Source organism: Chiloscyllium plagiosum, chromosome 5 (assembly GCF_004010195.1).
Source record: "Chiloscyllium plagiosum isolate BGI_BamShark_2017 chromosome 5, ASM401019v2, whole genome shotgun sequence".
Taxonomy (NCBI): domain Eukaryota; kingdom Metazoa; phylum Chordata; class Chondrichthyes; order Orectolobiformes; family Hemiscylliidae; genus Chiloscyllium; species Chiloscyllium plagiosum.
In genome coordinates, this window is record NC_057714.1 from 77378582 (window position 1) to 77388837 (window position 10256).

Sequence of the window (10256 nt, forward strand, 5' to 3'; positions counted from 1 at the left end):
ATTTTATAACAGATTGATAGTACGTAATGGCTACTTGCTTCATCAAACGTTCACCAAAGCTTCCTGCACCAGTCCTGCAAATGAACCAGGAACAATTTGCTCTGGAAGTTTGAAACCATAATAATCAACAAGGTCCATGGGATACAGATTCTCGATATAGACCTTTTGTAAAATAAATGATATTGTAGATTGTATCCAAAGAGATCACAGTTGTGATTTTATTCATATATATTTGATGACAGAGAGGGACATTTGCAGCTTTGCTTTTAAAGTTTTTCTTAAAAAACTCATTTACCAATCTATAGTAATTTTGAAGTTATTCAGAATGTGATGCATTTTCACCAGCATCGTAAACCTCAGAATTCAAAGTGCCATTTCCTCCTTCATCGTGCCACCCAGTACACCTTCCCCTGACAACCCCCCCCCCCCGACAAACATTCCCACTTCCTCACCAACCTCAACGTCAAAATGGTCTAATTTGGACTTAACTAACCACATTAAACAAAAAACCCTGTATATTGTATAATCTTAAAGAAGGAGCTGGATGTCTAGAATGACAATAATTGTTAAACTAACTAATTAAATAGCTAAATTGCTTCTTGCCGTCCTATGTAATTATTATGGAAGATTGGGAAGCTTCTGTCTTCCTCATGCAGCACAAACATGCAGAATGTTATAAAGTCACAACAACTTAGATTAAAGGGTGGTACGTACACCATCAAAAATTTGGCCTTTGAACTCAAAGACAGCCAAAATTGATGAAAATTAAGCATTACTGAATTTAAACTCCAAAGAACAAAGTGGAAGAGAAACAGTTGGGAATGCCTCTCTTTTATACTTAATATTGCAGTTGTGATTTATTTCTAAAGTTAGAATATGATAATTACATAGTTAGTATGTCCAGGTTATTACATATAGTTATTATATACCGCAAATTGAATGTTCGTCTTCTTAGTGACAGGATTTGAATACAGGAACCAGTATATCTTGCTGCAATTGTACAGGACCTTGGTGAGACCACACCTGGTGTATTGTGTGCAGTTTTGGTCTGCTTATTCGAAGGAGTTGTTTCTGGCTATGCAGGGAGTTCAACAAAGGTTTACCAGATAGATTCATGGAATGGCAGAACTGATACATGAAGACAGACTGGATCAGTTCAGACTCTATTCACCATAATTTAGAAGAATGAGAGGAGATCCCATAGAAACCTGTAAAATTCCAACAGAACTAGACAGGGTAAATGCAAGAAGGATGTCCCTGATGACCAAGAAGGTTATCTTAGAGTACAATGGCAGAGCTTTAAAAATAATTTATTTGTGGGATGTATGCATCGCTGGCTGGCCAGCATTTATTGCCCATTGCACTTTCAAAGATATATGGACCTGCACTCCAAGGTCTCTTTGTTTGACAACACTCTCCAGAGCTCTACCATTAACTGTATAAGTCTTGCCTTGGTTTACCTTCCCAAAATGCAATGCCTCACACTTATCCCCCCTCTAAATTTAACTTCATGGAACATTACCTCCAGGTTCCTTGCCAAACCACTCACCATCCTGACTTGGAAATAGATCGCTGCCCCTTCACTGTCCTGAGTCAAAATCCTGGAATTTCCTCCCTAATTGCATTGTGGGTCAACGCACAGCAGGTGGGTTCAAAAATGCAGTTCACCACCACCACCTCAAGGGTAACCTCAAGTAAATGAGTTAACATTTACTACCTTTTATTGAAGAAAATGTCATACTTCTGGTGAATCTGCACTAGCACTCCTTCGAAGGCTTAGATTGTAGGCACCAGAACTGTATACAGTATTCCAAAACACTCCAGATGGGATCTAATCAGCACTTGGTTACTGTTGTATTAAATCTTTCTCCCCTTTATGTATTAGCTCTCTCAATATAAAGGCTGACATTCCAAAAGCATTTTTGATACTTTTTTTAAAATCTACTGTACTTTAATGATTTGTGCATGCAGATCTATAAATGTCTTTTGACAGTACTGTTGACTATTTTAAAAATTCTTGGATCTAACCTCTTGAACCAAATTGAATGACATCACCTTTTTTTTCTTTCATGGAATGTGGGTGTCATTGGCAAAGCAAGCATTTGTTGTCCATCCTTAATTGCCCTTGAACTGAATGGTTTGCTAGGCCATGTCGGAGAGCAGTTAAGAGTTATCTACATGCTGTTGGTCTGGATTCACATGTCGCCAGACCAGGTAAGAATGGCAAATTTCCTTTGTTAAAAGTCATTAAAGGCCATCCCGAATAGTTGGGATTTTACAAGAAACAGTGATCGTTTGGTGATCACCATTGTGGAGATGAACTTTAATTCCAGATTTTTATTCTATTATCTGCCATTTTACACCATTGTCTCCCTAAACGTGCTGGAATTCGTCAACCATAATTTGTCCATTTCTTTAATTCATCAATGTTTCATTGCGATTGTATTCGCCTAAGTAAAAACAATGACTGCAGATGCTGGAAACCAGAGTTTAGATTAGAGTGGTGCTGGAAAAGTACAGCAGTTCAGGCAGCATCCGAGGAGCAGAAAAATCGACATTTCGGGCAAAAGCCCTTCATCAGGAATACAGGATTGTATTCGCCTATCCACACTACATACTATGTCAATTACCTTCACAGCATTGGCAAACTCATTCAAATGACTCTCTATTACATTACCCAAGTAATTAATGAATATTGTGAATGGTTGTGATCATGAACCACTAGTTATTATTCAAGCAAATAGCTATTATCCAGACAGTCTTCTACCAGCTAAACAATCGCCTAAATAAATCAGTAATTCACCTTTGATTCTAATGGTTTTTCTTGTTTATATTTTTAGTTAAGTCAATTATACCTAACTTTAACAAATACTGTCCCCTGTATACACTTTTAGGCATTTCCTCAAAAAAAATCAGTTAGTATGTTAGGCATGAGCTATATTTTAAAAATGCATGTTAGCTCTCTCAAATCAGCTTACATTTCTGAGAGCTCAGTCCTTAATTGTAGATTTCAATAATTTCCTTACATCAGCAGTTCTATGATTTTCTGATTTCTCACTCAACTTTAATTAAGTAGCAATAGCTAACATCTCAGAATTTTACACTATAGACATCTGCACAAAAATGCCAGCTCAATACACGTGCTCAGTACCCACAATGCTGCCCATCCTGCTGAGTTTCTCCAGGACTTTTTGTTTCATTTTATGTAAAGTGCAACAGCTTTCTTGCTTTGAAATAAATATTGACCACCAGTCAAAAGAACATACTTCAGTTTCTTTATTTAACCCTTTATGGCACTAATCACTGCATTGTTGTGCCAGTCGTACAGAACTGTTCGTTCACCCAGATAAAAGTTAATGAGAGTTACCTTATAACCAATTCAGTAAACTGTCTTTATTGGCTAATGAACATTTTAGACAAAGCATGCATAACCAATAATCAAATCAAGCAAAGCAAAGCAAAACAAAACAAACTGAACCAAACCAGATGACACTTGTATATTAGGACCTAAGTTTCTAATAATGCAATTAACTCCAAAGTTAAAAAGGCAATAATTTTTTTCTGGAATAAAACATCACAGAGCGACCTGTACAGGGACAATTCATCTCAGTGTTAAGAAAGTGCTTGAAATATCCACAGTGCATAGGAAGAAAGACAAAGTTCCACTAAGGAAATACTTCAAGTTATACAGCTGACATCAGTAATCTTGTGCATCTCACAGGCAAAATACAAATGTGCACTAGTTAGTATTAAATCTCTCCAATAGTAACCCACATCCAGTTGTAACACACATTACCTCCAGGTTAAGTATTTTGAACTTAAAACACTGCAAAACAGAAATCTGCAAATACTTTAGAAGCAAACTAAGCAAAATTGCACACAGCAATTGGTTCTATCACACTTGTGATACAGTAAATGATCAGAGCTGATCATAACTTGTAACACAAATCCAACAGCTGACAATGTTTCAGTTTCACTGTTAAAGACTAGCACAATCAATGTTGATATGTCAACATTATTAAGAGTCTTACTGACTGCAGAAAACCTTGGTCTATTATAATGCCTTCCTACTGAATAAGATTGGTCAGTTTGGAAGAACAGTCCCTTAGAAAGTCCTAAGAATACATCAGTAATACAATAATGAAAAGCTACTTAGATAGTAAATAGGATTTTAATATACTTAACAGATTCATTTCTCTCTCTTGACATTTTAATTACCATTTAGTGTAATAAAAATAAAGGATTAAGCACGAATGGTGAGAAACTGGATTCAGTGAAGGGATTCAACATAGTTTGCTGGAAGCATTCCAGTTTTTCCAGTTCTCTGGACAGTGCCGTACATCCAGCCTTCATCAATTGCTTGTACATTGATGATGTAGTCACCATCCTTGAAGGAAACCTCATCCTCGTCAGCCGCAGTGTAATCATACATTGCTCGGAACGTCCTCTGTGAATGAAAAGGCACATCATTATTGCAAGGATTTATCCCATGCAGACTCCCTTTCTAGATATAGCTAGCAATTACACTTCAGGAAAATAAACATGTTAAAGACACTTTAAATTAAATGGTTCAAGGTGACAAGAAGGAGTTTCAAAGTCTCAATGACGGAGACAATAATGAATATAAACTTACCCAAATCAAATTTTGTAAAGTGGTGTGGAGCATGCAGCTGGACTTAGAATCAGTGAATAGAACAATGATTGGTAAAGGCATTTATTTATTCATACTTCGCAAAAGGTCTCAAACGGATTGCTCTACTTCTTATAATAGCGTGATTAAATGTAAAGCATAAATTTATCTAGAAAATCCATGATTAGTATTTATAAAGAGCTCCATATAGAAACATGAATATTTCTACATTTTTCACATAGCTAAGAACAGGACATAATTCCAACTATGATATATTATTGGTTTTATATTTCATTATGCAGACAATAACATTATGAGTTCAGTTGAATCAAAAACAGGAAAAATGCATTAGAAAAATAAAATGGATTCATATCATATTTTTCAAAAATTCCATGAGTCACTATTAGCTCTAACAATGAAAAACAAAGTTAAGCAAAATTATCAAATTATGTGAAGAAAACAATTATAATTTCATCCCACTGAGGTAATACTGAACAAGTCAAGATGCTAGATCAAAAGCTAGCTTGAGAGATCATATGCTTTGTTTTGTCTGGTTAGCTAGCACATTGGAGATGTACTCACAAGAGGCTGCAGCCAGTCTTTTATAACTGAAACTTATTACACAAAAGATAAAAAAACCTGAAACCACACTACCTAAATATATATGGAAAAACACAGCAGAACAACGGGTTGAACTTTCCTAGAACTTGGCTAAGTAGCAATTTCAGGTAATTTTACGGAGGGTTTCACTTTGAGCTCTAGAGTATTTTCTCACGGAATTTTACAGAGCATACTTAATTAAATATACATCCCAGCTCCACAGACAGCACTGTGCTGCAATATCCTGCACTCAGCAGCAGCTAAAGTGCTCAATGCTTCCAGATGCATTCCTACCACGAGCCCCATATCTACATCCCAGCGATATACCAGTTCAAATATTGCAGGCAACAAGAACTGCCTCCCACAGGTGCAGCGCATTAAGAATTGCCCCAGAGATCATTGATAGAGATGAGGTGACATCCCACTTTACGGAAGGGACCTGGAAGTGCTGGTATATGCAATGGCAAACAGAAGGGCCTTCCTCGTTTCTCAGGACCATCTGAGGTGACCATGAGCCCAGACCCTGCAGTCTGGTCTGACCTGTGTCAATGTGGTATCTACAGTGTGGAGGAGCATCCAACAAGGCTACAAGAAGGTTGATGAACTGCTGCATTGCACAATCTTCCATCGTCTTCCTGCCACCTCAGCCTCACTCTCACTCTGCCACCGCACACATCTCCCACCAAAGCTCATGGTCTACCACTCCCTCATGGTCAATCACTTTCACCAACCTCATTCCTCCCAAACTGCTAACCTACATGTCCACTGTGCTTCCTACTCACTCACTCAGGACTCTATCACCATTCCTCTGTTTACATCAGCAGTACCAGCCACTTACGTCTTACTTAATCCCTCGGTCTTGTCTAATTCCAGGAGTAAATGGTCCACTATGGGTCAGGTAGGGCATGCTTGAAATAGCGGGATGCCCGGGATGCATCTGGGGCTTGCCTTAGTGGGAAAGGAACAGCATCGCTAACATTGTGCTACTGAGGCCACCATGTCTCAGCAAATAATTGATCGCCATTGTCAAGTGCCAATTTCACAATTCTTCCCTCTCTAGTCTTCTGCATGGCACAAGTGCCATCTACATTGCACCACCCTGAAGAAAGCAGCCCCTCTGGGCATCATCGCCTCCGCCACCCCAGAGGAAGAAGCTACAGGCACCCAGAGGCTGCACAAAGAAGGCTGTTTCCTGCACCCTTCACTAGCTATAATCCAGGCACCTTGGTAGGCACTTTAACTAGATTAGAGTCAGGAGCACAATCTGGTGAGCACATCAATGGCACATCTCCACAGCTGGCAGAGGATGAAACATTCCTCGGCCTGATGGAGACCATGTCCTGCTCAGCCCAAAGCAAGAGAGGATCCCTTGCCATTCAGCCGGTGCTAACTTTGTCAAATTGCACAAGTTTAAACAGGGACAGTGAGTTTGACAGAGACACTCAGGAACCTGAATGCTGGAAGAGTTGTTCATACTGAGCTACCTCCAGCATGTGTCCGTGTAGCTGGATCTATAGACAGGCTGGTCTGCCAGAAGTGTAGATGGCACAAAGCTGGGTGGGAGAGTAAACTGAGGAGGATGTAGAGATGTTTCACTGTGATTTGGGTACACTAAGAGAGCTGGCAAATGCATGGCAGAGTGTAGCATTATTAGTTAAATAAAACATTATGCACTTTGGTAGCAATTGGAATGTACAATGAGACCTGGGAGTCCACATACACCAGTCGCTGAAGGTAGGTTCAGGTTCAGCAGGCACTCAAGGTGGTAAATGGTAACAAAAACAGAAATTGCACAAGAAACTTAGGCAGACTGGCAGATCTTGGAGAGAAAGCAGAGTTAACGTTTTGAGTCCAGTGAAACTTCATCAGAATTGATAGTAGTTAGGAAAAGATGTTACACATGGTGAAGATAGCGGATGTAGGGTGTGGAGCAATGGTGAAGGTAGGAGTGGATAGGTGGAGACACAGGCCAGACAGAGAGAGAGGACAATAAATGGGCAGACAAAGAAATGAATGTTAGTATGGCAGGGAGAGAGACCTGGGATGGCAAGGGTATGTATGAGGAGAGGCTGAATCAGTTAGGATTCTATTCACAGGAGTTCAGAAGAATTATGGAGGATCTCATAGAAACCTACAAAATTATAACAGGACTAGATGCAGGAAGGATGTTCCCAATGGCAGGGGAGTCCAGAACAGACTGGTCACCATGTAAGTATACAGGGTAAGTTATTTAGAATATTGATGAGGAGAAATCTATATACCTGGAGAGTGGTGAGCCTATGGGATACCATGCCAACAGAAGGCAGTTGAGGCCAAAATATTGTATGACTTCAAGAAAAAAAGAGTTAGATGCAGCAATTGGGGTGAAAGGGATCAAAGGATATGGAGGAAAAGCATGAGTTGAATGATCAGCCATGGTCACAATGAATGATGGAGCAGGCTCAATGGGCCAAATGGTCTATTCCTGCACCTATGTTTCCATGCACAAAGACCTCCACTCCACCATGGTATTCACTGATGCTCAGACCAACAGCAAGGCAACAGGGAATGAGTGACCATGGCCTCACACCAGATGCCCCTTTTCCCGACAAGGCGACAGGGCAGTGACAGTAGGCAACCAGACATAGGCAATCCACACACAGCCCAGCCCTGCATCAGCTGTCTAAAACCCCTGAAGACAACACCTCTTGTGACACACTACAGGTGCTCAGCCACTTCCAACCTGCCTGTTACCCCCAAGCCAGCGAATGTTCAAGCCTTCGAGGCTGACGACATCTGATCAGATCCCCAGCTGACTTACTGCAAATCAACAAGGCTTATTGCACTGATAGTGCCGCACTCCCCAGACAGTAGCAAGACAGATCACATGACACTGACTGTATCAGAGATCAGACAATGCCCTTGACTGACTGTAGTTGGATCTCCTAACTGATGGCAGTCCCCTGCACTTGACTGAGGATGAATCCCTTCAGATATTGAGACATGGCCACTTGGTTGAAGCACATCCCGTGTGTTCACTTTGTAAGCTGGTGCCACGTGGTGCAGGTGTGACACTGGCATGCACTAAAAGGCAAGACAACACAAAAATACTGTCAGCCTTTAAGTTCTGAATTAAATAGCTATGCACAAAAAGACAAAGCAATGCTCAGATGCGACGAGCATCCAGGAGGCGTAAAGTGAGTGAGCACAAAGAAAGCTAGCTCAGAGGTGCACATGGTTCTTTTCATGAGATGTGTAGATGCCATTATGTGCAAGGTTACAATAAAAGGTGTTGGTGACCTTCATTGTGCAGTATTGATGAGGTGAACTGTATTCCAAGCAAGTATGGGGTGCCACTTTGATGAACTGGTGAGGTTGGTGCATGTCCAATGTCAATTTCTTTGGATGGAGGAGGCAGACAGTCTCTGCCCATGGAATGTGGCCGGAGATGCTGCAGACTGCAACGTGGAGGCCCAGAAAGATACTGTAAGCTTCAGCCACTGGTGAACTATTTGGAATTTCATGTCCGGAATTGACACTGCCTATTTTCTCTCTATTGCCAGGGAAAATAGCAACCTTCACATAAGGCTTGATTAGGCAATAATGGGATGTTAATAAATGCAATAGGCCCCTCACCATTCAAAAATGAGATTCTCATCTCGTCATTGTAGCACTGTGTGGAAAATTTGACCTATTTTCTCAAGATTAGAATCTCATTTTTCCATTCCTGCCCTAATTTCCCAACTATCTTTCCCATTCAGCCATCATCAATGGGCTGGGAAAGTTCCATCTGTTTTCAGAAAATCATGCATCACTTGAAATTTTTATTTTTAAAAGTTATTTTTATTCATTCATGGAATATGGGTGTCGCTAGCTGGGCTAGCATTTATTGTTCATCCCAAGTTGCCGTTTCAAGGTAGTGGTGAGCTGCAGTCATATGCTGAAGGGTGGCCCATAAACCTGCTAGGCAGAGAATTCCAGGAAGGAATGGTGATATATTTCCAAATCAGGATGGTGAATGGCTTTGGAGGCAGATTTGAGGGTGGCAGTGTTCCAATGTATCTGCTGCTTTTATCCTTCCAGATGTCTGTGGCTGAGGTTTTGGGAAAATGCTGTTCAAGGAGTCTTGGAGAATTTCTGCCATGCATTTTGTAGATGGTACATGCCGCTGCAACTGAACATCAGTGGTGGAGGGAGTGGATGTGGATATGGTCCAATCAAGTGGACTGCTTTGTCCCTGATGGTGTCATGATTCTTACGCATTGTTGAAGCTGCACACATTCAGGTAATTGAGGAGTATTCTATAAAATTCCGAACGTCAGCATGACAGAAGGTGGAAAGGGTTTGGGGAATCAGGTGGTGAGTTACTCGCTGCAGAGTTCCTAGCCTCTGACCTGCTCTTGCAGTCATGCAGTCATAGAGTCATAGAGATGTACAGCATGGAAACAAACCCTTTGGTCCAACCTGTCCATGTCAACCAGATGTCCCAACCCAATCTAGTCCCACCTGCTAGCACCCGGCCCATATTCCTCCAAACCCTTCCTATTCATATACCCATCCAAATGCCTTTTAGATGTTGCAATTTTACCAGCCTCCACCACTTCCTCTGGCAGCTCATTTCATACACGTACCACCCTCTGTGTGAAAAAGTTGCCCCTTAGGTCTCTTATATCTTTCCCCTCTAACCCTAAACCCATGTCCTCTAGTTCTGGACTCCCCGACTCCAGGAAAAAGACTTTGTCTATTTACCCTATCCATGCTCCTCATGATTTCTAAACATCTACAAGGTCACCCCTCAGCCTCCGACGTTCCAGGGAAAACAGCCCTAGCCTGTTCAGCCTCTGTCTATAGCTCAAATCCTCCAACCCTGGCAACATTCTTGTAAATCTTTTCTGAACCCTTTCAGGTTTCACAACATCTTTCTGATAGGAAGGAGACCAGAATTGCACGCAATATTCCAACAGTGGCCTAACCAATGTCCTGTACAGCCGCAACATGACCTCCCAAATCCTGTACTCAATACTCTGACCAATAAAGGAAAGCATAC

At 41.0% G+C, this 10256-nt stretch overlaps 1 protein-coding gene across 3 annotated transcripts in view; it reads right to left on the reverse strand.

The window, feature by feature from the left end:
- Positions 1–4192: 4192 nt before the first annotated feature.
- LOC122550024 (LIM zinc-binding domain-containing Nebulette-like) overlaps positions 4193–10256 on the reverse strand; it is a 387183-nt gene continuing 381119 nt past the window's right edge. For all 3 annotated transcript variants that reach the window (XM_043690429.1, XM_043690430.1, XM_043690431.1), the window contains exon 7: positions 4193–4447. In XM_043690429.1, the coding sequence (XP_043546364.1) occupies positions 4271–4447 (177 nt within the window). In that variant the 3' untranslated portion in view covers positions 4193–4270. The remainder of the gene's footprint in view (positions 4448–10256) is intronic.